General features: G+C 42.4%; 1 protein-coding gene across 3 annotated transcripts in view; it reads left to right on the top strand.

Annotated features, from left to right (window-relative positions):
• Positions 1-27,718, top strand: part of Washc2c (WASH complex subunit 2C) — a 55,572-nt gene that overhangs the window by 8,714 nt on the left and 19,140 nt on the right. For all 3 annotated transcript variants that reach the window (XM_021188625.1, XM_029534840.1, XM_029534839.1), the window contains exons 4-20: positions 930-992; positions 2,809-2,982; positions 4,533-4,626; positions 5,491-5,552; positions 6,774-6,821; positions 7,534-7,641; positions 8,661-8,742; positions 10,074-10,130; positions 10,938-11,053; positions 11,487-11,544; positions 13,032-13,094; positions 13,972-14,160; positions 15,811-15,938; positions 18,365-18,451; positions 23,130-23,231; positions 25,200-25,331; positions 27,436-27,611. In XM_021188625.1, coding sequence (XP_021044284.1) covers positions 930-992; positions 2,809-2,982; positions 4,533-4,626; positions 5,491-5,552; positions 6,774-6,821; positions 7,534-7,641; positions 8,661-8,742; positions 10,074-10,130; positions 10,938-11,053; positions 11,487-11,544; positions 13,032-13,094; positions 13,972-14,160; positions 15,811-15,938; positions 18,365-18,451; positions 23,130-23,231; positions 25,200-25,331; positions 27,436-27,611 — 1,739 coding nt within the window. The remainder of the gene's footprint in view (positions 1-929; positions 993-2,808; positions 2,983-4,532; positions 4,627-5,490; positions 5,553-6,773; positions 6,822-7,533; positions 7,642-8,660; positions 8,743-10,073; positions 10,131-10,937; positions 11,054-11,486; positions 11,545-13,031; positions 13,095-13,971; positions 14,161-15,810; positions 15,939-18,364; positions 18,452-23,129; positions 23,232-25,199; positions 25,332-27,435; positions 27,612-27,718) is intronic.

Here is a 27,718-nt window from a genome sequence, read left to right on the forward strand (position 1 = left end):
TGACACAACTCAGCTACCACCAAGGGCTGTGGGACTTACATATAATAAGTAAAAAAAAAAAAAAAAAAAAAAAAAAAAGAATGACAGCTGTGCCTTATAAAAGAGCTTCTTCCGTGTCCACGGTCTCCTGGCAAGTTGTTGGTGCGTTTTACCTTTTTTCTTTGATTTATATGAGATGAGCATACAAAACTTCCAGCCATTTTAAGCAACAGAAAGTACATTTACCCTCATTATTTTTCTTGCTTTAATTGTTATTTATCTAGTCGGTAAGTTACACCAATTGATATTAGCAGTAGCTTTAGGTAAAGGTAGCTGTACCGTTGCCCTGTTAGAATTATGGGTCAGGTTAAGTGGGATCATAGTGCTTTCTGAACTCTGATACGCCAGATAGTTCCTTGTGCTTTTTAGTCATTCATGTCTTTTTCTACAATTTAACTTCAGGTAAATTACTATTTTGTTATTTGTTCATGACCCACTTGTGTGGTCCCTATCGTTTTCCAAAAAGCCATTTCCATTTTTTTTATTCATTTTACATCCAATTGCTGCTTCCTCCCAGGCCCCCCTCCCACAATCTTCCCTTATATCCCCTTCTCCTCTGAGAGGTGGAGGCCCTCCTAGGTATCCTCCCCCGCCCACGCCCTCTGGCACTTCGAGCCTTTGCAGGGCCCCATCCTCTCCCACTGAGGCCAAATAAGGCCATCCAGTTAGGAATATATTCCACAGACAGATAACAGCTTTAAGGATAGCCTCACTCCAGTTGTTCAGGACCAATAGGAAAACCTAGCTGCATATCTGGTACATACATGTGGGGCACCTGGGTTCCGCTTATGTATGATTTCGGTTTTTCTCTCTTTTTGAAGTTCTTTATATTGAGCTTTTACCTGTGATTCCATTCCACTGCTTAATTATGGATTTGCTTCTTTACTTAGCGGGTGTATGATGAAGAAGTGGAGGAGCAGGTGCTCAAAGCAGAGGCTGAAAAAACAGAGCAGGTACTTGTATTAAATGCTTCTTTCTTTGAGTTACTAAGCTGGAGAAGTGATAAAGATGGTGATAAGGACTGGGAACATGGGAGATGTGACTCTTGGCAGTGGCCCAAGAAAATGTTTCCACTTTTCCTGAAATTTAGCCTGTTAATACAGAGATGAAATAGCTGGATTCTGGCACAAATGTGGAGCAGAAGAAACTATCCAGGTTTCCAGGCCACAGGGGATCATCGTCTCGTCCTCTTCCATCCTCCCTTTTCCTTCTCCTTTCTCGCTCGCCTTTAAAGAGATGTAGAAGCCTCTCTTCCTCAGTTTATTAAAAAACGGGCCGCATCCTGAGCTTTGAGAAATAAATGTTACAGAGGTCAGGTCTCTGAAGGCCCAGTTTCCTCATCTCTTTTGTGGTTGTTTTTACTCTTGTTTTTGTCACATCAAAATTATCTAGGTGAATATAGATTTAGTGTGTGTGTATTTGAGGACCCCAGGGGTGCAGGATGTATTGGGACAGAGTGGACTGTGCAGTGAGCAATTGTTGACTCTGTCATGGGACTGCGGGGAACTGATGATTTGGGACACTTATTCTCAGAGGCTTCATTGTCTGTTGAGGCCATTGGTTATTGACCTAAACTACATTGCATGGTTGGTAAGTGTTTTGGAAGTTCACACAAGGAGACACTTGCTGATAAACCAGCTGGGAGAAGCTTCAAGGATGAGATTTTATTCAGATGAGGAAGGAAGGGCTGAGCTAGAGGCAGTGAATAGCCCATGCCAACAGGAGGAAGCCATGGCCTCAGGTTCTTGTTTTGTTCTGTTTTCTGGGACTTGCACAAAGCGCCTCATGCGCATTGGGTGAGCTTCATCCCCATTCCTTTGGACCAGGTCTGTGGAAGATAGTGGAGGTCAGAAAAGAGAGGGAAAGGAAGAAAGTTGAGTGCTGTGTGCTTCGGAAAGAAGGCCAAAGGATGGGGGACAGCCGCTCCCTGGCTCCGGGGGGCTTCCCATGTGACTTCTGCATACACATCCTTGCTTATCTCACCCAAGAAAGATATTCTGGGCCTTATTCACTTTCATGTGCTCTAGCAAGTACTGTCCTCACATTCAGGAAATAATGGCAGGTCGTCCATAGGTTGGTGGAAATCACTTGAGAAGGTTAATAGTGAAGCTGTTGATGAGGATATTAGAAACCCGGGAACCAGCCATGGCTCTTTCTGCTCCAGCATTTTTAGGAAAGTGAATTTTCATTAATAGCACTCATGCATTTGCTATTCAGCGAATGAATATTATTGTTATATCAAACCAGCATTGTATTTAAAATTGTTAGGATACAGAGAAATGTTTTCTGAGTGCCATAGGACAACTGTCAGCCTGGCTCCGTCCCTTAAAGCTAAAGGTAGGCTGATTCATTGAGCACACTTATCCACACACGTGTTTTTACAGACTCCGTTTTGGTTTGTTGTTTTTCTTTTCTTTTCTTTTCTGAGACAGGGTTTCTTTGTGTAAGAGCCCTGGCTACCCTGGAGCAGAGACCCTCTGCCTCTGCCTCCCGAGTGCTGGGGGTAAAGGCCTGTGCCACTGCTACTGGGCTCAGCTTTGCTTTCTAGTTCATCCGATTTTTCAGATGAAAAAAATTGGAGTTCTAGAGTTTAGGCCATTTGATTGATGCCCAGAAAGTAACAAAACTAAGGTTTAAAGCTTGTACATTGACTCCAAAGTCTGTATCAAGGTAGAACATGACTGTTGACATTTTGAATTAATATTTTTGGAGAGGGCATGACTTGGTTGGTATATTAGAGACACACACTGAAGCATATTTTGTTTGTAGGAGAAGACTCGGGAACAGAAAGAAATAGATCTAATTCCTAAAGTCCAGGAGGCTGTGAACTATGGGTTACAGGTCCTGGATAGTGCGTTTGAGCAACTTGACATAAAAGCAGGGAATTCGGACTCTGAAGAAGATGATGCCAATGAGCGGGTGGACCTGATCCTTGAACCAAAGGTAAAGCATTCAGTTACAGTCTGATGATGTCCTGACTGCTCTGCTGGGCCCTGGATGTGTAAGGCTTGGGCTGTGTGTATTATTATCATTCCCAAATTGACCCCTTCTGAGAGTCTTACTTGACACACTGAGCATTTCAGGGGTACAAGGCAGGTAAGAGTTGCAGGGTATACCTCTTCCTCCTCTAAGGTTTTCAGTGTGTAGTCTGTGGGAGAGGGGCATTTACATGAGCGCCCATCCTCAGAACTCTGAGAGAAAACTGACATGTAGTCAAGAAGTTAAGGGTAAGAATTATAACTGGATTTGGTTTGTTTTTTTTAAATTTGATTTTAACACTTAACATTTATTGATGACGGACTAGTATGGGGCATGTGTTTTAGCATGTGTGTCCCATGGGCCTGTAGCTGAGAGTAGATAGCTATGGGATTGGTTCTCCTTCTACCTTTTCATGGGTGCTGGGGAGTGAACTCCAGTCTGTAGGCCTTTGCCAACCCACTGTTTTGTGGATCATTTTTAAGACTGAAGTTTTATTTGTTTTAATTTTTATTAGAAAAACATTATAATATGTATGTAAGTGTATATGTATCTCATGTTTTGAAATGTCCGTTAATTGTAGAATGATCTATTCTAACTTATGTGTCATATACTTAATTCATGGTGAGAAAACTTAAAAATGCATTTTATTAACTGTAATCAACCTGTTGTATTGTTTTTGATGGTATTTCCTCTAACTTGAGTTGTTTCTTTTTTCTGAGGTTGTAATTTAGTTACAATGTTTCTTCCTTTTTCCTCCTTAACCTTCCCATATACTTCTCTCCACACTCCTTCAAATTCATGTCTTTTTTCATTGTTATTGCAGTCATATGTGTATTGGTATAACATATATATTCCTAAATATAATCTGTTGAATCCATATAATGTCACCTATATGTATGTTTTCAGGGATAACCATTTGGTGCTGGAACCAATAGGAGTGCCCTTCCCATGGGAGGACTCCCTTCCCTTGGGAGGACTCCCTTCTCCTGCAAGCTTTCCTCAGTGCCCTGTAGTTCTGCATGTAAAGTTTAGGCAGTGAGGCCTGCACTGCCTGCAGTTCAGCATGTTGACTGGTCTTGGAGTTAGCCTTGCTCAGCTCATGTTAGGGCTAACTGAAGCTTCTGTGCCCTGTGACCAACCTTTCTCCCTCTTGTTCCTAGTCTTTAGGGCAAAAAGGAGATTTGGGTTGGGATTAGATGATTTAGGGAAGCTCCTGAGTGGCAGATACTCTGGCTTGTGCTGAGGAAGACTTCCTGGAAGTTACGTCTTAGACCACAAGGCTGGCCTTGAATTCACAGAGGTCTGCCTGTGTGGTTCCATCATAGCCCACCACTGCCTGGTCGGATTTGACGCTTTGAAAATGTACTTTTAGCCTTGCTGTATTTTCTTATTTTCTACTTTGATTTATCACCTTAACTTGTTTTAGATAGTGGATGCAGCAGGCCATCAAGTAGAACACTTGTCTTTATTTTCAACCCATGTGTTTAATGGCTGTGCCCTTTCCTCCCTTGAAGGATCTCTACATTGACCGGCCTTTACCCTATCTCATCGGGTCAAAGCTCTTCATGGAACAGGAAGACGTAGGGCTTGGAGAACTGTCCAGTGAAGGTGCGCTTTCTCACCGGTGTTTCTGCCATGTGTCCTACATCCTAACCTTTTATGGTAAAATCATTTCAGCTTTATGATAATATCGCAAGAGCAGTGGTGAGTGCCCATCGACCCTCACTCAGGTGTCTCACTCAGGTGTGCCAGCTGATGTTTCCCTTGTGCTTTGTTCTCTGTATCATCATGTGTCTGAGTCTCTATAACCCTAAGTCCTCATGTTCTCTGTATATTTTCTCCGAATAAGAACGTTTTTTTAAATAACCCTGCTGACAAGTGGTCAGTTTCAAGAGATTTTACTACTACTTAAGCTTTGGTTATATTCATATTTGTTAGTTATCCCATCAAAGTCCTTTACTACCTCTGCCGCCTTCTCTGGGCTAAGTCATAAGGCTCTAGTCACTTTTTAATTCCATTTCATTATTTTATGTTTATTTATTTGATGTGTGTGGCACATCAGTGGACGTTAGTGACAGCCTATGGGGGTCAGTTCTCTGTTCTAGTGCTTGAATTCAGAGACTGAGCTCCTATCGTCAGGACCGCAAGCAGTTAGTTTCCTGCACCATCACCACCAGTGACTTCTGATTTGATACAGTTCCTCCTTCGTGGGTTTTGTTGTTGTTGTTGTTGTTGTTGTTGTTGTTGTTGTTGCCATAAAGTCCTTGTAGAGTAAAGCCAATTTATAATTTTTTTTTTTAATTCATAGAAGATATGTTGAGATTCTATTAATTACAAAGGTGCTTTTATTCCACTAAATGGCAATAGCTTGTTTCGAGTCTCTTTGATGCTGTTGTGGTTGGCTACTTGGAGAAGGGGCTACAGACATTTTCTGGTGAAATTGGTACTGACTTTTACAACTTTTCCTGACAGAAGGCTCTGTGGGCAGTGACCGTGGGAGCATTGTGGACAGTGAAGATGAGAAAGAAGAGGAGGTGAGGACATGGTATGGCCAGGTCATGATGGGCTTAGGATGTACGTCACAGGCTAGGCGTGTAACATGCTTCAGAGTTAGGGAACTCATTTCATAAACCTCACAGGGCAGAAGCTCAAGGATTGAAATTCTCTTTTCTAATTGTAGAGAGAGAAGTAAAGGAAACTGCTTTGATCCCTCTCACCGGTACTCACCTCTCTTTCTTTCTACCGAATTCCTTCACTTCCATTATATTTTGAGGAGAGAACAGCTTAGATATTGTAGCGCTGTCTCTGCCTAACTTAGTCTTAGACTATGTCTGTCTTGAATAGTCTTAGGAAAAAATAAATAGCTGCAATGAACAACTTTCAAAAAGCTATTATTGTTATGCAAATAGGTCTATGTGTGTGCAGTGCCTACAGTGAGCAGAAGAGGGTGTCAGATGCCCCAGAACTGGAGCCACAGGCAGCTGTGAGCTGCCTGATGGAGGTGCTGGGAACCAAACTCTAGTCCCTGCAAGAGCAGCATGCTCTCTTTACCACTCAGCCACCTCTTCAGCCCTTGAAGAGTTTTTACGTCTTCTAAAGAAAGTGTCTACTTCATCTTCATTTGCTAGTGTCTAAAGGTCCACAGAGAACAACCTTGATCCAGAGAAGGGCACCTTGAGGTGTTCTTCAGACAAAGAGTATGAGATTCTAAAAGGAGACCATTCTGTGCATCTGATTTTCATTTCTCTGTTCTCGCACTTGCTCTCCCTCTCCTGCGTTCCTTCCTTCCTCCAGCTCGGCAGATGGAAATCCTAGCAGTAGAAGGAAAGTTGCCTATTACCTTGGTACAGATGCCTGTCTGCTGAGTCCTTTGAGTTTATCAGTCAGTGTAGTAATTGTTGGTAGCAAACCGACCTTCAGGTTTTGAGCTTGATAAAGTAGTTATCCTACTCGTGGGGGCGCAGAGATTGTAGTCCAAAATGTAAAGCAACACAAACCAACCTCCTATGATTTGATTAAATGATGTTCTTTCTTTAAATCTGAAGGCTAGAACTGTATGAGTGAATCATTGGAACTATCTATATGAAACACAAAAATTATGGTAGCTAGACAGTTCTAGCACTATTGCCTGAATTTATCCTGTCTGCTGTTTAAGGCGACTGAGAGTACAGGCCTTCCCTCTGCCTGACACAGTCAGTTACCTCGGAGACTGATAAGATCTTTTCTGCATTAACAGAAAAATTTTTCACCCACAGGAGTCAGATGAAGATTTTGCCAGTCATAGTGACAATGACCAGAACCAGGTAAAGCTCATGTATTGCAGTGAATTCATTTTAAAGCTTTAGTGAAGCATAATGTGTATACTAAAGTGACTTTTCCTCCTGCTCTTGGTACTAGGGATTGAGCCTAGGGTCCTAGGCATGTTTGGCGAGCTTTGTGTGGTATTTGTATGCCAAGCCTCCTAAAATGACGTCTTAATGATACGTGAGGATTTTCATGCTCACGGATATTTCTCTTTAAGTCATGGATCTAGGTTAGCTACCTCCTCTGGATATTACCTTTTCCAAATTTTGCTCTTTTTTAATAATAGCTCCTTATAGCCATTACTTCTTAAGACTTAATTTATGGCTGGGTGTGGTGGCACACGCCTTTAATTCCCAGTACTTGGGAGGCAGAGGCAGGTGGATTTCTGAGTTCGAGGCCAGCCTGGTCTACAGAGTGAGTTCCAGGACAGCCAGGAGGACTACACCGAGAAACCCTGTCTCGAAAAACCAAAAAGAAAAAAAGAAAGAAAAAAACACTAATTTATATTCTTCTAAAAATGAACATTTAGAAATTCTAATATCTTGCTTTGATATTTTTTGCTCTTATATTCTTCACTAAAAAGTAATAAATAACTTATATGGAATATTTTTCCCAGTGTGGTTACATTTTTAAAGGGAGAGAGCAAAAATTGACAGTGTCTCTGTTTCAGTTTGGTGACTTGTATCTAGAAATTCTGTTCTACATTCTCAGCATACCACACAGATAAGTGATGAAGAAGAGGATGATGATGGTGACCTTTTTGCTGACTCTGAGAAGGAGGGGGATGATATTGAGGATATTGAGGAAAGTGCTAAGTCTGTAAGTATAATCACCACTCAGGGAGGTCCTAGAAGTCGCATTTCACATTGTTCCTTAGTATCAACACTTTACTTTTGTTGCCATCTTACATTATATCTTTAATGGTGTGTGTAGCCAGAGGTAAACAGAAGATGACTTCCTCAATTATTTTCCCCCTTTATTTTTGAGTCAGGCTCTTTCACTAAACCTAGGGCTTACCAATTCAGCTCAACTAGTTGGCAATAAGCCCAGGGGTTTTCTTTATCTTCACAGCTCTGAGATTACAGGTACACATAGCCACTTCTAGCTTTTTACGTGAGTGCTAGGGTTCTGAACTCCAGTTCTCACACGTACGTAGCAAGCATTGTACTTAGCCATCTCTACAGCCCCTATATTTGTAACTGGATTTTTTTTCCTTTTAAAGATTGTCTGAGAATGTACTTTTGGTGTATCTGTGTGTCTGTATTTGCACACATGTACATGGGTTCCTGGGGAGACCAGATGTGGGGGTATCAGTTTTCTTGGAGCTGGAGGTATAAGATGTTGTAAGACCCCTGATGTGGGCTGGTCTCTCTTGCCCTTTGATTGATAGTTTATAAACAGCAGTAAATGTCCTGTGTCCCCAGTTGCTTTACTAGTACTCCTCTCCTTCAATGCTGAGGGTGGTTTAGTTAGCTCGTGGGAATATCGTCAGCTCCAGAATTTTGAGATCAAATACTCTCCTGTCTCCCTCTGTATACTCATGTTTCTTACTGAGGTTTTTTTTTTTTTTTTTTTTTAAGGATTTTAAAAAATAAGTAACAGTATCTCCTTTTAAGGAGATATTTTGTGAATTCTGTTACTTACCTGAGCTTTATAGGTTCCATGTGTTTAAATTCATTAATAAAGTCCTGTTTTTTGCAAGTATATTCTCATACACACGTAAGTCTTTCTTAAAAGCCCTGTTTTATTTGTAGTTTGATTTCTTTGTGACTGTTGATATAATTTTGTTAGGTGTCCAGAAGTGGACTCAGTTGTTAGATTTTATTTTTTGCCTGTAGAAAAGACCTACATCTTTTGCCGATGAACTGGCAGCTCGGATCAAAGGAGATATCTCAAACCAGCGGAAAGAGGGACAAGCAGGTGAGTTTTGAAACAGGTTACTGGGGTGGTTTGTGGCACGCTGTAGTTTGCCTGTGTTCCTCCCCACACATGCTCTGTCTCTGTCTCTACCTGTCTGTCTGTCTGTCTGTCTCTCTGTCTTTCTTTCTTTTCTTTTTTTTTTTTTTTTTGAGACAGGACCTCATATATTCTATGCTAGCTTCAAATATGCGATATAGGCAAGGGTGGCCTTGAATTTCTGATCTTCCTTCTCCTTTGAGTGCTGGGGATCAAAAAATGGCCACTGTACCCAAACATGAGGGTCACGGTGATTAACACAGCCACTGGACCCAAACGTGGGGTCACTACGTACGAAGGCATGATGAGCTTAGATACTAATTTTTGATTTTTTTTTAAAAAATTAATTAATTTATTTTATGTGAGTATACTGTAACTGTCCTCAGACACACCAGAAGAGGGCATCAGATCCCATTACAGAAGGTTGTGAGCCACCATGTGGTTGCTGGGAGTTGAACTCAGGACCTCTGGAAGAGCAATCAGTGTCCTTAACCTCTGAGCCATCTCTCCAGCCCTAGTTCTTGATTTTTGTTGTGTTTTCTTAGGCTACTTTGTTGTTGCCTGGCATTCATTTACTCAGGGTGGAGGGACGTGTGTATGCCGTGATGTGCATGCAGAACTGGTTTTCTCCTGCCTCCTCCTGCCTGTGACTGTGGTTGTCGGGCTTGCTGCTAAGCCCTTTGACCCCTAAGCCAGTGGCTCTCAGCCTTCCTAGTGCTGCATCCTCATGTATGGTGATGCCCAACCATAGAATTATTTTTGTTGGTACTTCATAACTGATTTTTCTGGTTTTTTTTTTTTAAATGAATTTTTTAGTGAATTGTAATCTGCTTTTTAGGTCTTAGGTGACCCCTGTGAAAGACTGCTTTAAGCCTTGTCAGTGGCTCTTGAATTCTTGATATTTAGATACCATGAGTGTCCTATTTCTCCCTTGCCCCAGTACATGCGTATATCTATGCAACATCTTACATGCGTGCAGTATGGGAACCCCAGAGAACAATGGACAGCAAACTGTGAATCCAGGGCTTAATATTTACTCTTAAACTTTGACTAAAGTTAATTTACCAGAGTAGAAAGGTAGCGTAGTTTCTCCCGTGTGTGCAGTCCTGGTATGCACATGAGCTGGCAGCCTACTCCTGTAGTCAGTGCTCTAAGGGAGCTGAGGTATCAACTTGAGTCTCCTGCTCTTGGTCTGTGTCATGAGGATGCAGTCATGAGCAGCGAATCAGTATCTATAACAAGAATGCTAATAAGTATTGTGAAACCTCTGAGATTCTCTAAGTTATCCTCCACAGACGGAAAGCCTCAGAAGACAGTGAAGGAGAAGAAGGAAAGGAGAACCCCTCCAGATGGTAAGCCCTTTGCTCACTAGGAGCCTTTATAGACTGGAAAGATGTCACTGGCAACTGCTGACCAGTGGATTGTGTCTCCATTCAGTTTTTTAAAGCATCTGAAAACACATTTTAGGTGCTAGGGTGAAAGGAAGGCCAGGAATGCTTTGAGTATTGAATTGCTAGTCTAAAGTAGGCATTTTCTGTCTTTCTGGATTTTTTTTTTTTTTAAGATGTGTAGGAATTATGGGTTGCTAAAGTTTTCAGTGACGATTGTATATGACCCTTCCATATTAAACAGTGACATCTATGTGTTCCCTTGCCATGTCTCCATCTATGGGACTGTTGCTCAGTTTGTTTTTCCTTTCTCTAAACTTGGGCATGTGGCAGTTAAACTATATTTTTGCTTCAAAGTAGGTCAGTCAAGAGACTGGCCTAAAGCATCACTTTTGTCCCCAGACCTTGCTCCGTTGAGGATGAGAGCCTCTGAGGCACTTCCCTGGATTGTTTAAAATCTCCTGCTTTGTTCTCAATGCTCCTTGTGAAGTATGGCTTTATTAGTCATGCCAATATGCTATAGATTCAATCCCAGATATAGAGAGATCCCAAACCCATCCCTTCCCCTTTCATTCTTATATATTTGAGGGAAAATATTTCTGCATAGCCCAAGCTAGTTTGGAATTAGTATGTAGCCCAAGCTGGCCTTAATTCTACCATGCCCAGCCTGTCCTTGAGCTTAGTCTCCTGAATGTTGGAGTTACAGGCAGTGTGCCACCACCACAGGCTACACCAGTTTAACGCTCCCTGTGCAATGTTACTTTCTGATAGATGAAGACGACATCTTGTTCCCACCCCCCACATTGACTGATGAAGACTTCTCACCCTTTGGCCCTCGAGGTGGTCTGTTCAGTAATGGGCAGGGTCTTTTTGATGATGAAGATGAGGTGAGCTGGGCGATCAAGTAAAGCTCTTTGGGTAGTTGAACATGCAAGGAAGAAAGCTATGCTTTTGTTAGAGGAAGGGGCTTCCCACTAGTTATGCCTTTCATATTTGGGCACATGTTAAAGTCAGAGTCACAGAGTGAGAAATACTATTGTCCTGATGCCCTGCTGCTCCTTGATGTGAGGAGAGGCTGTGATGTATCAATAGTGGGTAATTTTCTTGAATTACCTCCCATGTCATCCTCTCCCATGTTTTTATTTAGTCCCCGACAGGCCCAAATTAAGATCATTTTGCTCTAGTCTGCACCTTGTCACTGATTCTTTGGCAGGACAGTAAATATGTAGCTTCAGAGTATAGGATCCGTCTCAGAAATCTTCAAGTTCAGCCTTGTTTACCTCTGTATTTTAAAATTAACCTATGCCTTACCACAACCAGGGTGACCTCTTCAAGGAAGCTCCCCGGGCTCGGCCAGTACAAGCTCCTGTGAGTGAAGGTAGGTGTGGGGACGGATGCTTTCTCCTTGCCTGCACTCCTGGCTTGCTCTCTGTTTCTGTGGTAAACACCATGGCAAAAGCAGCTTGGGGAGGAAGGGTTCATGTCATCTGCGCAGCTGATAGTTCATCATCCTGGCTTGCCTTCCAGCCTCACATTAGCTGTTTTTCTATCTCCCCCAGGATAATCCGGCCAAGCATTGGTACTGTTTAAAGTGGGCTGTGTCACATCCATCATTAATTAAGAAAGTGTTCCACAGAGTAGGCCAGTCTGATGGAGGTAGTTCTCAACTGAGGGTTGCTCTTTCTAGATAACTCAAGATTGTATCAGGTTGACAGAACACTACAGAATACTACCTGGCAGACATGTTCTAGAGCTCTTTCATCACGAGGCAGAACGCCCAGAGGTTTATTCCCGTTAGGCTGAAGGTGGTTTTGCTTGAGCCAGTTGAGGACAGTTTGTTGTTACTAACTTTGTCTTAGCAATAGGGAACAAGGGAACAGTGCCATCTTCAGACCCATATCATTCATTACCCTTTAAAGATGATAAAAAAAAAAGTAAAAAAGAAAAAGATTTGTTTGTTATGCTGAGGCTAGCTTTACTATAATGACATTTAATTCTCAGGAACACCATGTTGAGAATATTACTTGGTCATCAGTAATTCATCAGAGTCATCTGTAGGAATTTTTTAAAAGCCCAAAGTATTTTTTGAAAACTTACAATTTTTATTCCATTAGATTTAAAGTAGTTTTAGTAATACTATTTCCAGTAAAACAACTGGAAATAAGTTGTTTTAAATGATGGCCTCCTGTGTGATGTGCTCTGTGTTGGGGTTGTCCTCTCGTGTGATGTGCTCTGTGTTGGGGCCGTCCTCTCGTGTGATGTACTCTGTGTTGGGGCCGTCCTCCCGTGTGATGTGCTCTGTGTTGGGGCTGTCCTCCTGTGTGATGTGCTCTGTGTTGGGGCCGTCCTCATCCTGCTGTCCAGTCATCTCCCTGTTCTTGTTTTCCTCATTGCATTCACTTTATTTTCTCTACAACCACCTCACAGGTTTTTGCTGTTCCCTTTTATGGGTTGACTCACTGAGCTGGAAGGGTGGCATTAGACCTGCTTTAAAAGACCTTGCTTGCTCTGTTCCTGATTTCCCCAGACATCCTTATTGCTGCTGTTTAACCTCAGCATGTCTTCCATGGGAGTCGTAGTTCAGACTGGATTAATCCTAAGGAAAAAGCTGTTATCAGTAAAAATAAAAAATAATAATTTAAAAAGACTTACTTAGGAACAGATTGCCTCAGAGAGGGGCAGTCTTTTTTTCTTTTCGTTTTGACGGTTTTGCTATGTAGTCATGGTTGGTTAGCATGGAGCCCTGAGCTGTTCTTGATACATGTCCATCCTCCTGCCTCAGCTGCTTAAGTCTTGTGATTGCAGGTATGTCCTGCCATGCTTAGCAAATCTGCTGAAGTAATTGACTTTTCTTTCTTATTCTAGAATCGCCTCCGTCCCCTAAACCTGGAAAGAAAATCCCAGCAGGGGCTGTTTCTGTACTTTTAGGTAACAGGTTTTATTCTGTGTGTGTGTGTGTGTGTGTGTGTGTGTGTGTGTGTGTGTATTGTATGTGAATGTGAGGCAAGCTGTATGTGCGTATTGTGTGCACATGTGCCTGTGTATACAGAGGGAAGATGACAAAACCCTAGCACTCTCCATATTCCCTTGAGGCAGGGTGTTACACTGAACCTGGAGCTAAGCTGGTGGCCAGTAAGCTCCAGAGAGCCGCCTCAACCCGTGCTGAAACTGGGTTACAGGCACAGGTACCACCACACCCTGTAATTTTTTTTTTTTTTTTTTTTTTGAGTTTGGAGGATTTGAACTGAGATCCTTGTGTTTCAGAATAAGCCCTTCCTTGCTGAGCCATCACCCCAGCGGTCTTTCTTAAGAATTGTATAAATCCATTTTGTCATCATTTTATGAGGAGTGGCTAGGGGTTGGGGTGGGTGGGTACCCAGAAGCCCTAGAAGGCATTGGAATGTTCATAAGTACAGCGTATTCACTGATGCTCTGAGCTCCATTCTGTATGAATTCAGAGGCTTTGGGGATGGGGATGTGACAGAGTAGTTCAGCACTTGTTTCATATGTGCTTGGTTCTGGTTTCCTCTCCAACACTGCAGAGGGCTGCATGTGTTGGGGAAAGGAGAGAGGAAAGGAGAAAAGAGGAAAGAAGGGGAGAGACTGACAGATAGCAAGGGGGATGGAGTGGGGCATCAGTCCAGTTTCCTGAGGGCCAGGCAGCCCTGTACTGCGGTTTAGCTCTCCAACACTAGCACAAAGGTTATTTCATTTCCTCAGTGTCTTGTGGATTACCCTAACTCATTCATGAGTGCTGTCAGGAGGCTCCTGCTGATCCTAGCTCTGACTGTCTTTCCATCCTCAGGGTATACTGATGTGTCTGGGTCCACCTCTGCCCCATCACTGAAGGAGTTCCAGAAACATGAGCAGCCCGCTCCAGGGAAGAGCCCACATTTGCCAACTCCTGCTGGCCTCTTTGATGATGATGATAATGACAATGATGAAGATGATAACAACTTTTTTATGCCATCTTCTAGCAAGCCTTCAAAGACCGGTACCACTTTCAGGCTAATTCTGGGAACTTAGAGAAGAAAATTAAACTTCAGGGGACACAGTTCTTTACATTCAGTGTCTCTTGCAGTTTCAGAATGCCTTACTGAACATTGCTGCCATTGTCTTGTCTATGCTTAAATTGTGCTATAGCCTTGGGGGTCCCTCATAGGACAATCTTCTGCGTTGGGAATTAATTACTGAGGTTATCTTCTTTAATAGGGAGCTGAATTTCTTCTGTATTTTTTTCTTTCGAAGTTTTTGCTTCTGCCTTTCAAATTACAGGCAGAAATTTAGTCATATTTCCTCTTAGCAACTCTGGGTAATTACATGAGCAGAACATTGCATGTTTGTTGCTTAATTCCCAGCTTCTCTTTTTCTCTGCTAGAGGGCTCAGATTATTTTTGCTTTGGCGCATCCTCCCCAAACCCCCAGCATTTTTGGCACATTTTCCCCACCCCCCCAGAGATCTCCCCTCTGAAGACCACACTGAAGTCTTTCCTGTGCTTTTACTCTTTGACATGGCTAAGCTTGGGGAACAAAAGTAGGGAAATACTTGGTTTTTCTGAGTCAGGAAAGCTGTGGTCTTTCTGTTTAGTGAGTCTTTGTTCAATTTTCAAAGGAATGAGCTGCTGGAGGGATGGCTCAGATGTTATGAGTACTTTCTACAAGTCCTGGGAACCGATGCCCGGACCTCCAACCATACAAGGGCAGAGATAGGATCACTGGGGTTTCCTGGCTTTGAGTCTAGTAGAGAAAACACAAAACCCAAGATCAGGGGAAGATCCTGTCTCAAAGGACTAGGTAGAGAATAATAGGACACTGGACACCTTCTGACCTCTGTATACATGCACAGATGCACACACCCACACCTAAACCTGAGCAAACGCACATGCACATATAAACAAACAAATAAATAGAAATCTCGTAAAATAAATGAGGCATTTACTTTTCTACCCTGGGATATTTCCATTGTACATTAAATGGAAAACACAAATGGTAGGTCATCTTACTCAGATTGTTCCAAATTTATAGTCTTATGAATATCTGACATAAACATAAGGTAAGAGTTAGAAGTGTGTGTACCAAGCTCTTGTATCTGTCTTGTCTAGGTGGGCAGATGGAGATGAGGGAATGCCAGCATTTGGTTTCATCTACTTCTGTATAGTTTGGTCGTTAATGAAAACAGGAATCACCCTTTACATCTCCATCCTACAGTTAATGATTTTTTGGCTCCTTAAAGTGATCTTTACTTTTTATCCCCATCTTGGATATACTTAGCACAGGAGTCTTCTGTTTGGAGAAGGTTCATTCATATGGTTAGTGGCTTTTGATTAATTTGAACTGCTGTTGCTGAGTACCAGGGCAGTGGATCTGGGAAGAGTAGCTCTGTGGCAGAGCACTTGACTGGCATGTCACCCTGTCTGGTCAGCCCTCAGAAGTGCAGGGAGAGTGAAAGGAAGTAGCAGGGCTCCACTTACTTTGTAGTTCTCTGTAAATGAGCAAGAAATAAGACACCTTCCATATTTATCTGTGGAAGAGAAGGGGTGTGTGTGTGTGTCTGTCTGTCTGTCTGTCTGTCTGTCTGTTTCTGTGTCTGTGTGTATGTATTTTGACCTTGGTGTAATTTTTATGCTGTGGTTTCTCTTTTAAGACAAAGTCAAATCCACTGCCATTATCTTTGATGATGACGAAGGAGATCTGTTTAAAGAAAAAGCAGCAGCTTTGCCAGCAGCTTCTGTGAGTCAGACAGATGAAAACAAAGTGCGGGCAGATAAAATGGTGAGTAGAGGTGGATTGAGGGGCATTGGCCTGGGCAGCTTACAGTAGCCGTTTATTTGGGTCTCAGAGGGATGTTTGCTGTCCTAGTTTGCTTTCTGTTGCTGTGGTAAACACTGACCAAAGCAACTTAGGGGAGGGAAAGGGTTATTTTACAGATTGCAGCCTCTCCTGAGGGAAGCCAGGAGAAGACCTCAGGGAGGAGGCAATGGAAGAATACTGCTAACTGACTTCAGTTTTTATGCTGGCTTGCTCAGCTGCCTTTCTTACACAGCCCAGGCTCACTTGCCCAGAGGTGGCAAAGTTAGCAACCAAGAAAATGCCTGGTAGATGTGCCCACTGGCCAATCTGATGGAAGCAGTTCTTTAGTTGAGGTTCCCACTTCCCAAATGTGACAGGTTGACAATCAAGAGAAGCAACTCCATTTATATTAAGAATTTTGAAAAACAAAAAAAGAAGAATTTTGAACACAAAATTGAAAGACACAATGAAACTCCAAATAACTTCTAATCAGATATGTGAGATTAGTGAGGACTTGCCAACTATGTGTCTTAGCCTTCGTGCAAGCATACTGTTTTAAGGGCTATTTGCAAGTGATTTGTAGTTGTTATGATGTTTTACCACCCTACATGTTTTATTCGGCAGCTCAGGGTATACTGTTTTATCACCACATGCCAGAGGTTGGCAGTAACTCTATAGAAGAATCTCATGGCAGTCTGCATCCATGAGGCTCCAGTTTGCCATAAAATTTCTTTTATAAAATCATACTCAATATAATACTGATTTAAAATAATTTTATACATAGTTGGTATTCTGTTTTTTTCCCCTGTGGGATATCTTATCCTACAGATGTCCTATATAGGTTTTTCTTTCTTTAGTGTATGTATATATGTGTATGTGTATATGTATCTATATCTCTATGTATGTATATACTTACATATACATATGAGGGAATTTATTAGGGGATTTATTTAGAAAGGGAATTTTCTTGAATGGCTTATAGGCTGTGGCCAGCTAGTCCAACAATGGCTGTCTACTAGTGGACGGTCCAAGAATCCAGTTGTCATTCAGTCTGCCAGGCTGTACATCTCAGATGGTCTTCAGTATACACTGAAATCCCGAAGAAATTGACTCTAGTGCTAGTAAAGGAATGGACTTGCTAGAGAGCAAGCTTCCTTCCATGTCCTTTATCTAGGCTGCCAGCAGAAGGTGTAGACCAAGTTAAAAGTGGATTTTCCTATCTCAAAAGATCTAGATTACAGATGCATCTTCCTTCTCCAAAAGATCCAGATTAAGAATAAGACTTTGCATTTTATAAGATTTAATTAGGAAAAAGGTCCTTCACAGGTGTGCCCCGTTGGGTTTTAGTTCATTCCAGATGTAGTCAAATTGACAGGAGTAGCCATCACATATGCCACCGTGTCACATCCTCATTTAACTCTCACAACTACCAAAGTGACAGCATTTAAAATCATCTTTGTCCCTCAACCAGCTTGTTCTTTGTTCCTTATGTGCCTGTGTGACACTATATGTTTCATATACACAAGCTGTGCCCCATGTGACAGTGTATGTTTCATTTACACAGATATGCTCATGTGACAGTACATGTTCATTTACACAAATGTGCTCCTTGTGACAGTATATGGTCCATATACACAGATGTGCTCCATGTGACAGTACATGCTCCATATACACAGATGTGCCCATGTGACAGTGCATGTTCCATGTACACAGATGTATTCCATGTGACAGTGCATGCTACATATATACAGATGTATTCCATGTGACAGTGCATGCTCCATGTACACCGATGTGCCCATGTGAGAGTGCATGCTCCATATACACAGATGTATTCCATGTGACAGTGCATGCTCCATGTACACCGATGTGCCCATGTGACAGTGCATGCTCCATATACACAAATGTATTCCATGTGACAGTGCATGCTCCATGTACACAAATGTGCCCATGTGACAGTGCATGTTCCATGTACACAGATGTATTCAATGTGACAGTGCATGTTCTATATATACAAATGTATTCCATGTGACAGTGCATGTTCCATATATACAGATGTATTCCATGTGACAGTGCATGCTCCATGCACACAGATGTGCCCTGTGCTTTATCTTGTTTGTATCATCTCACTATTCTGGGAAATCTGAGAAACTTATTTTCCAGTGACACTGTTTCTTCTCTGTTCACTAATTTACACCAGTGTTTAAATTCTTTGTCATGGTAATTCTGTACAAACTCCTGGTGTAAACTTCATACAGACGAAGGTCCAGGGCATGTTTAGTCCCTTGCTGCTTGGCTGGTGCCCTCTCCTAGGAGAGGCTGGGGACATTCCTCACATGAGCTTGCCTCCATGACTCTTCCTTGCTGATTGTGTACTTGCTTTTCCTTTCTCTCCTGTGGGATCCAACCAGATCACCCCACCTTCTAGCAAGAACCTGAAGCTTGTGTCAGAAACAAAGACTCAGAAAGGCTTGTTTTCAGATGAAGAAGACTCGGAGGTATGGAATTCTTTTCTTAGTTCTGTATCTTCATCTGTAGATATACTATCAGTAACTTTCTGATGAGCCTCTCAGCAGAGGTTTAAGACTTTTTATTCAGTAGTTCAGTTCTTATTTTGAAAATAATCTTGGGCTGGAGATATAATTTAGTGGTATAAAATGCCTGTCTAGCATATACAAGACTACGTTTTCTTGAAAGTATGTGATCTTCAGAAAACAACACACACACACACACACACACACACACACACACACAGTAGCTTTAACTTTTGAGTTTGAATCCATTGCATTTCCTTTAACATACTTAAATTTAAGACTGTTGGGTGGTTCAAAATTGTGAGAGAAGAAATCAGCTGGCTGCTTCCTGTACTGGTAATGCGACTTACTAGACAGTTTGTTGCCATTGTGATACATATTCGGCACACCTTTTACCTGTCATTGCTGGTGATAGATGACAGGCTGTGGGTAGGAAGCAGCATGGGCTCCTATCCCTGTGGGGTGGGTCTCTAAGCATGGTAGCTTCAGGAAGCAGAACCTATTTCTGCTTGTTCAGCTCCAGAGAGTGTAGAGAGAGGCTCTGTTGCCTTTTTTATGCTAGACTTGGAAGTTGTCCTAGGTATTTTTTCTGTGGCTATGATAAAACACTGATCAAAAGCAACTTGGGGAGGAAAGGGTTTATTTCATATTACAGGATGTCCATTATTGAGGAAAGCCAAGGCAGGAATATAGCAGGAACCTGGAGCAGAGGCCAAGGAGGAATGCTGTTCACTGGCTTACTCTCCTGCTTGGACTGAGCCTGCTTTCTTTTTTTTTTTTTTTTTTTTTTTAAGATTTATTTATTTATTATATGTAAGTACACTGTAGCTGTCTTCAGACACTCCAGAAGAGGGCGTCAGATCTCGTTACGGATGGTTATGAGCCACCATGTGGTTGCTGGGATTTGAACTCTGGACCTTCGGAAGAGCAGTCGGGTGCTCTTACCCACTGAGCCATCTCACCAGCCCCTGAGCCTGCTTTCTTATACACCTCAGCACCACCTGCTCAGGGATGGCACCGCCCACAGTGGGCTGGGCCCTCCAACATCAGTTAGCAATCAAGAAAATAACCCACTTATATGTCCACAGGCCAGTCTGATGAAGGCAGTTGTTCAGTTGAGAGTCTGTCTTCCTTGATGTATGTCTTCGTCAGGATTTCTGTTGCTGCACCATGACCTAGGAACAAGCTGGGGAGGAAAGGGAATCAGCTTACACTTCCACATTGCTGTTCATCACCAAAGGAAGTCAGGACAGGAACTCACACAGGGCAGGAACTTGGAGACAGGATGATGCAGAGGCCATGAAAGGTGCTGCCTATTAGATTGCTGCCCCTAGCTTGCTCAGCTTGCCTTCTTAAAGTACCCAGGCCCATCTGCCCAGGGACGGCACCATCTGCAATGGGCCCTCTCCCCTTGATCGGTAATTGAGAAAATACCTTACAGCTGCATCTCATGGAGGCATTTCCTCAATGGAGGCTCCTTTCTTTGTGATAACTCCAGTTTGTGTCAAGTTGACAGACAAAACCAGCCAGTAGAATGTGTCAAATGACAACCAAGATTATACATCACAGAACTCCATGCTGTTCTTTCTGCAGTTGTTGATGGGACAGGGGCAGGAAACAAATTTCATTGCACATGTGTGTGGAGGGTGTGGGGATACTGGAGATTGGGAGGATAATGGGGGTTGAACCCACGGCCTTGTGTACTCTAGGCAAGCATTCTGCCACTGAGCTATATTTCCAGTCCCTCAAGGTCAGTTCTTTTTTTTGAATTTACTTATTTCTTTTATTAGATATTTTTAAATTTTAATCCTTTTCCTCATTTCCCCTCTGAAAATCCCCCTATTCCCCCCTCCCTCTGCTCTCTAACCCACCCACTTCTGCTTCCCTGTCCTGGCATTCCCCTACACTGGGACCCTTCACAAGACCAAGGGCCTCTCCTCTCATTGATGTTCCACAAGGCCATCCTTTGCTACATATGTGGCTGGAGCCATGAGTCCCTTCATGTGTACTCTTTGGTTGGTGGTTTAATCCCTTGGAGTTCTGGGGCGGGGGTCTGGTTGGTTGATATTGTTGTTCTTCCTATGGGGTTGCAAACCCCTTCAGCTCCTTCAATCCTTTCTCTAACTCCTTCATTGGGAACCCTGTGCTCAGTCCAATGGTGGGCTTTGAGCCTCTGCCTCTGTATTTTTCAGGCTCTGGCAGTGCCTCTCAGGAGACAGCTATATCAGTCTCCTATCAGAAAGCACTTGTTGGCATCCACAATAGTGTCTGGATTTGGTAACTGTATATGGGATGGATCCCCAGGTGGGGCAGTCTCTGAATGGCCTTTCCTTCAGGCTCTGCTCCACACTTTGTCTCTGTATTTCCTCCTGTGAGTATTTTATTTCCCCTTCTAAGAAGGACTGAAGCATCCACACTTTGGTCTTCCTTCTTCTTGAGTTTCATGTAGTCTGTGAATTGTATCTTGGGTATTCCGAGCTTTTGGGCTAACATCCTCTTATCGGTGAGTGCATACCATGTGTGTTCTTTAGGGACTGGGTTACCTCACTCAGGATGGTACTTTCTAGTTCCATCCATTTGCCTAAGAATTTCATGAAATCATCATTTTTAATAGCTGAGTAGTACTCCATTGTGTAAATGTACCACATTTTCTGTATCCATTCCTCTGTTGAAGGACATCTGGGTTCTTTCCAGCTTCTGGCTATTATAAATAAGGCTGCTGTGAACATAGTGGAGCATGTGTCCTTGTTAGATGTTGGAGAGTCTTTTGGGTATATGCCCAGGAGTGGTATAGCTGGATCCTCAGGAAATACTATATCCAAATTTCTGAGGAACTACCAGACTGATTTCCAGAGTGGTTGTACTAACTAGCTTGCAATCCCATCAACAATGGAGGAGTGTTCCTCTTTCTCCACATCCTCACCAGCATCTGCTGTCCCCTGAGTTTTTGATCTTAACCTTTCTGACTGGTATGAGATTGAATCTCAGGGTTGTTTTGATTTGCATTTCCCTGATGACTAAGGATGTTGAACATTTCTTTAGGTGATTCTCAGCCATTTGATATTCTTTAGTTGAGAATTCTTTGTTTAGGGCTGGAGAGATGGCTCATCCGTTAAAGGCTAAGCTCACAACCAAAAATATAAGAGAATTGTTTGTTTAGCTCTGTACCTCATTGTTTAATAAGGTTATTTGATTTTCAGGAGTCTTAACTTCTTGAGTTCTTTTTGTATATTGAGTATTAGCCCTCTATTGGATGTAGGATTGGTAATTATCTTTTCCAAGTCTGTTGATTGCTGTGTTGTCCTATTGACAGTGTCCTTTGCCTCACAGAAGCTTTGCAGTTTTNTGAGGTCCCATTTGTCTATTGTTGATCTTAGAGCATAAGCCATTGGTGTTCTTTCTGTTCAGGAAATTTTCTCCTATGCCCATGTGTTCAAAACTTTTCCCCACTTTCTCTTCTATTAGATTCAGTGTCTCTGGTTTTACGTGGAGGTCCTTGATCCACTTGGACTTGAGCTTTGTACAGGGAAATAAGAATGGATTGATTTGCATTCTTCTACATGCTGACCTCCAGTTGAACCAGCACCATGTGTTGAAAATGTTTGTTTTCCAATGGATGGTTTTAGCTCCTTTGTCAAAGATCAGGTGACCATAGGTGTGAGGGTTCTTTTCTGGGTCTTCAATTCTATTCCATTGATCTACCTATCTGTCTCTGTATCAATACCATACAGTTTTTATCACGATTGCTCTGTAATACAGCTTGCCAACCTGTTTGCCATTGTGTAAAATGCAGAGGGCCATAGGACACTGGAAACTTTTTGTAAACAAACCATTGGTACTCATGAAGCCAGGTATAAACCAGTGTGCTAAGAACTCTCTGTAGGTCAGTAAACTCATTAGGTTTGTATCTGACGAGTGGTAGGCACTGATTGTATAATAAAAAGATATCGTCCAAAGAGGTCACGGAAAATGTTCTTGTCTCGTTTAATTATCTGGCTGTTGTATTGAGGTCCCTCTGCCCAGGGGACAGGTTGTCCTACTTTCTGTTTCTAGTTCATGCAGCTCAGTCTGCAGCATGTCCCTTGGGCTCTGAGCTGACAGTCCATCCGATGTTGAGGACACCTTCAGAGCTTGGCAGATCTTTTGCAGCGTTTCATAGTTATAGTTCAAGTAGAATAGTAGACCCTGTCAGCACATGTGCTACCACTGAGTTCACTTCCAAGTACAAGCCTTTTAAAATAGGAATTTAATTTGTATTTATTTGAAAGATGTAATATATTCTCTGGGGAGCAAGATCTTAACAATAGAGCCATCGTTGGCCTTGCCCTCTGCAAATCCAGCCCATTTGTGGTAGAATTTGTATGTTTCTCATAGATAATTCAGACAATGGAAACCTTTTGTTTGTCTGATAGGACTGACTGGGAAATGTATGTCTTCCTGCCTCACATCCTTTGGGTGGGAATATGGTTGCCTTGCAGCCTACAAAGAGACTGCCTTTTCTCCTTGTACCACACACAACAGTGGTGTGTGGTGAGGTATCAAATCTAGACGCACAAAGCCACCATGTTCTCGTGTTTTGTATTTATTACAAAGTAAAGCTGACAGACCTGGCTAACCAGCTGCTTTGATTTCGGTTCAACAGGATTTGTTTTCGTCTCAAAGTTCAAGTAAGCCAAAAAGTGCATCACTTCTGTCCAGCCGTCCCCCAACATCGGTCTCCCTTTTTGGTGATGAAGATGAAGAGGTAAATGTTGTTATTGCAACACTAGATAATTACCCTAGAAATTTGTTTTAGATGGCTTTATAGCCAGCGTGGAGTACAGTAGAAATGAGTGACTAAGAAGGTTCTAGGTTACTGATGTCTGGTCACATTGGTGACTTCCAAGTTTTTCCAGTAATACAGTTAAAATCTTGTGTATATATACACACACACACACACACACACACACACACACATATATATATATATATATATATATATATATAGAGAGAGAGAGAGAGAGAGAGAGAGAGAGAGAGAGAGAGGAGCTCTTCCCATACTAGATAGCAGGAAGGATGTCACACACACACACACACACAGAGAGAGAGAGAGAGAGAGAGAGAGAGAGAGAGAGAGAGAGAGAGAGGATCTCTTATGCACAATAATCTATGAGAATATCTTGGATAAGTGGCAGTAGGAAAGAGGAGGCAGCCATGTTTTGTGTTTACATTTCTTCTCATTCTGGGTATAGAGAGTGGTTGTGGTGATAAAGAAAAGTAAGGGGTAAAAGCATAGAGATTTGAACCTTTATGCAGCACTGTGCAATGGTTGATTCATGAGCTTGTTGGTCCATACTCAGCTCCACCATTGCAAATCCCAAATTTCTGCAGATAGTTTCTGTGCATTGAAGGTCACTAGATTCATTGTAGCCACTGAAACAAGTAATGCCACAACTTTGCTCAGTGGTTGGTAAAGGGTTTAAGTGTGTGGTAAAAGAAAGCGTTGTCACTAGCATCTCACTGGCCTGCAGCTTGTTATTCTTGTGGTCTTTCTGCCTTACCAGGCTTTACTTAAAGACCTCCAGTCCTGCCTTTGGCTCAGGACTGCTACAGTATATACTGTTAAGAGTTTTTGCATCATAAACCAAACTTGGACCCTCTGATGGTTTTGTTCAGTTACCTTAATGAAAGTGGGAAAATAGAATTTGGGGTGGGGTTGGGTATGGTAGCAGGATCTCTTAGGAAGTCCATGCAGCTGACCATGCAGCATAACCCAAGCTGGCTTCAAATTTATAATCTTCCTGCCTTGGCTTCATTAATCCTATGATCAAAGGTGCATAAAGCCACAGTTACTACATATTAGATACTTTTAGAATATTTATAAAGGTCATGAATTTCCTCAGGGTGCCAGGGGTTTTATTTAGTAAACTGTTCCATGCCTTTGTATTCTTATTATAAATTAATTATAAATAATACCTCTTTTTCTAACTTTCTTATCTCTAAAAACTCCTTTTAGTCATTAATGCAATATCTAATTTTTCAAGAGAGATGTTTGATTGTTGGCTGTTGCCAAGGCTCTCATGCCTGCAGGTGGAATGGGAAGGTGACCTCCTGGTGCTTCCACCAGCTTGCCTGTCCTTTGCCCTCTCAAGCTCTGGCTCAGGGTCTGTAGTAACTCCTGAAAGTTGTCCTCTACACTGTATACATGCACTTTCCCCACTCACATACCCTGGATATACATGCACATGCAGAACAATAATTAAACATTTAAAAAAGATTTATTTTTTTCTATGTATATAGTGTTCTGCTTACATGTATTCCTGCACACCAGAAGAGGGCATCAAATCTCATTACAGATGGTTGTGAGCCACCATGTGTTTGCTAGGAATTGAACTCAGGACCTCTGTCCTGAGCCATCTCTCCAACTCTTTCTTTCTTTCTTTCTTTCTTTCTTTCTTTCTTTCTTTCTTTCTTTCTTTCTTTCTTTCTTTCTTTCTTTCTTTCTTTTAAATTAAAAGAATTCCATGGTAATCTTGTCTTTCTTTTGTGGATAGTGCTTGTAACTTGAAGAGGTTGTAGGCTGATATATGCAGGTGTTTTTTGACTGTTCCCAACACATTTTATACTCTGCTCCTTGTGGGAGAATGTATTCATATGGGAGAATGTCTTGCTTGGGTTTCAAGTATATGAGTTGTTGATACGTTCTAGACTGTCCTACCATTTGTCCTTTTAGGACAATCTTTTTGGGAGTGCAGCAGGTAAGAAGCAGACTTCATCTCTACAACCTCAGAGTCAAGAAAAAGCAAAGCCTTCTGAGCAGCCCTCAAAGAAGACCTCTGCCTTGTTGTTCAGCAGTGATGAGGAGGTAGGCTATGGCTTGCCCACACACGAGGTCCCAATGCAAATGAAGACTGAGTTAGAGCTGTTCTAAACGTGTTCACTTACTGTTCTGTACTCACTGCGGCTTAGTCATGGAAAGATGGCATTTGCCACACTGTATCTTTCAAAGAAAAGTGTTTAAGCAATGTGTTAAACATTAATACATTCAAAATGGAGTTAATATGGCTTGCACTACAGGTTCATGGCTGAAGTTCTGTATCAAAAGATAGCAAGGAAAAAAGCATTCACATCTAAGGTACATTTGGGGTGATAAGGAACCTGTGGGTATGTGTTGCTAAGTGTGACAAAGAGCAAAGTTTGGGAGAAGCATGTTAGGACTGGAGAGTGGTCTGCAGTGAGAAGCTGAAGGGGTTTAGCAAACTCTGCTTGTACAGATTTTGCTCTGTGTCTTCAGCAGTGGGGCCATCTTTCCTGTAAGTACAGGGAGGACACTATTGGTCTTGTTTCACAGTAGTGGACCATGGCATCCTCTTTTGTTTTGTTTAGGGAAAAGGCAAGACGGTCAGAGGGCTTGTCTTTGTTGCCAAGGGGCTATACTTTGAGGGCCATATGTCCAGGGCCCCATCCACTGTGTGTTACCTCCAGGACTGCTGTGTCATTAAGCTGCAGTGCAGTAGACACACTAGCAGTGGCGTACACAAATTCAGCTCCTTTTCTGTAAGGCAGTGCATATGTGATTTGGATAGAGATCAGCAAAATCAGTAGAAGCTTAATTATTATTCAGATTTAGCTGAGCAGAAGACCATAAGTCCAAATAAGATTTAGAGTTATATTTTATCTTAGAAGGCTGACAAACAATCAACATAATAAAATTTAGTGCCCTGAATTTTAAAAGTCTAGGAATGTAACTAGTGCAGTTGCAGTACGTAACCAGCAAGAGTAAGACCCTGGTTCTATGTCCAACATAGGAAATACTACAATAATAAGACAAATCAGAACCTTTTAACAGAGTGGGTTGCAGCCCAGTTGGTAAAGTGCTGGTCTAGTATCTTAACTTTGTGCTTCTATTGGTCTGATCAAACACCATGACCAAAAGCAACTTGGAAAGGAAAGAGTATATTTCAGCTCACAGCTGTATGCTACAGTCTGTCACTGAGGGAAGTCAGGGCAGGAACTCAGAGTCGGAGCCTGGAGGCAGGAGCTGAGGCAGATGCTAGGGAGGGTGCAGCGTGCTCGCTCCTTGTGACTCACTCAGCCTGCTTTCCTGTAGCACCCAGGCTCACCAGCTCAGAGGGTACGAACTACAGTGGGCTGGGCCCGCCCATGCCAATTGTTAATCAGGAAAGTCCCCCACAGGCATTCCCTCAGGCCACCCTTGTGGGGATATTTTCTCAATTGAGGTTCCTTTTTCAAAAATGACTCTTGCAAAGCAAGCCAACAACTCTAGTGTTTTAGAAAGCCTGGGTTTCATCCCAGGTGCGGTCTGTGTTTCTGGTACTTGAGAGGAGGAAGCAGGAGGATCTGAAGTATAAGATTATTCCCAGTCACATAGTGATTTAAGGCCAGCCTGGGCTACTTGGGACCCCTTCTTAAATGAAAGAAAGAAACCTAAGGCATAACTTTGCTTTGAGTCTGCTTGATTTTTAGTTTGTTTGTAACTTAAAAGATAGAAAACTAATTTTACTTGCCATATTCTATATTTAAATTAGCCATTAGATAATGTATGTCTCTGCACTAATTGTGCTCCAGTTCCTTCAACACACCAGAGCTGGCTGGTGGCTGGTAGACCCCTGGACTTGGGGACTACCCAAGGCCAAGAAGCAAAGCTGTGAAAGACCAACCTATTGGAGGAGGAGGAGAAGAGGAAGATGTGTGTGTGTGTTGAGTGGAGGGGCCCTTGCTCATGTTTGTGTGTGGCCTGGCTCAGCTGATGGGTGCTCCTGGGCTCCACCTAGATCTGACCCCAGTGCTGGGATACTGATGTGTGCGGCTGTATCTGGACCTTTTAAACCTGAGATCTGGAGATTTGAACTCAAGTCCTCAGGTTTATGTAGCAAGTTCTTTTTTTCCACCTAGCCATTTTTTCACCACTGCCTTGTAGATTTTTAATGCATGATTTGTGTCTTAAGGACCAGTGGGATATTGCTGATTCACATACCAAGTTAGCGTCTGACAGTAAGTCCAAAGGAGAACTGTGGGACTCGGGGACCACCCAAGGCCAAGAGGCGAAGGCTGTGAAAAAGACCAGTCTATTTGAGGATGAAGATGACGATGAAGTTGATCTGTTTGCTATTGCAAAGGACAGGTGAGATGTTTACAATCGCAGGAAAGGTTTCATGTGTGAGACGGATATCTGTTGATGTGGTTGATGCCTTATTGTTACACACACACACACATATAGATAGGGCTGCT

This window comes from Mus pahari, chromosome 2, assembly GCF_900095145.1.
Source record: "Mus pahari chromosome 2, PAHARI_EIJ_v1.1, whole genome shotgun sequence".
Taxonomy (NCBI): Eukaryota; Metazoa; Chordata; class Mammalia; order Rodentia; family Muridae; genus Mus; species Mus pahari.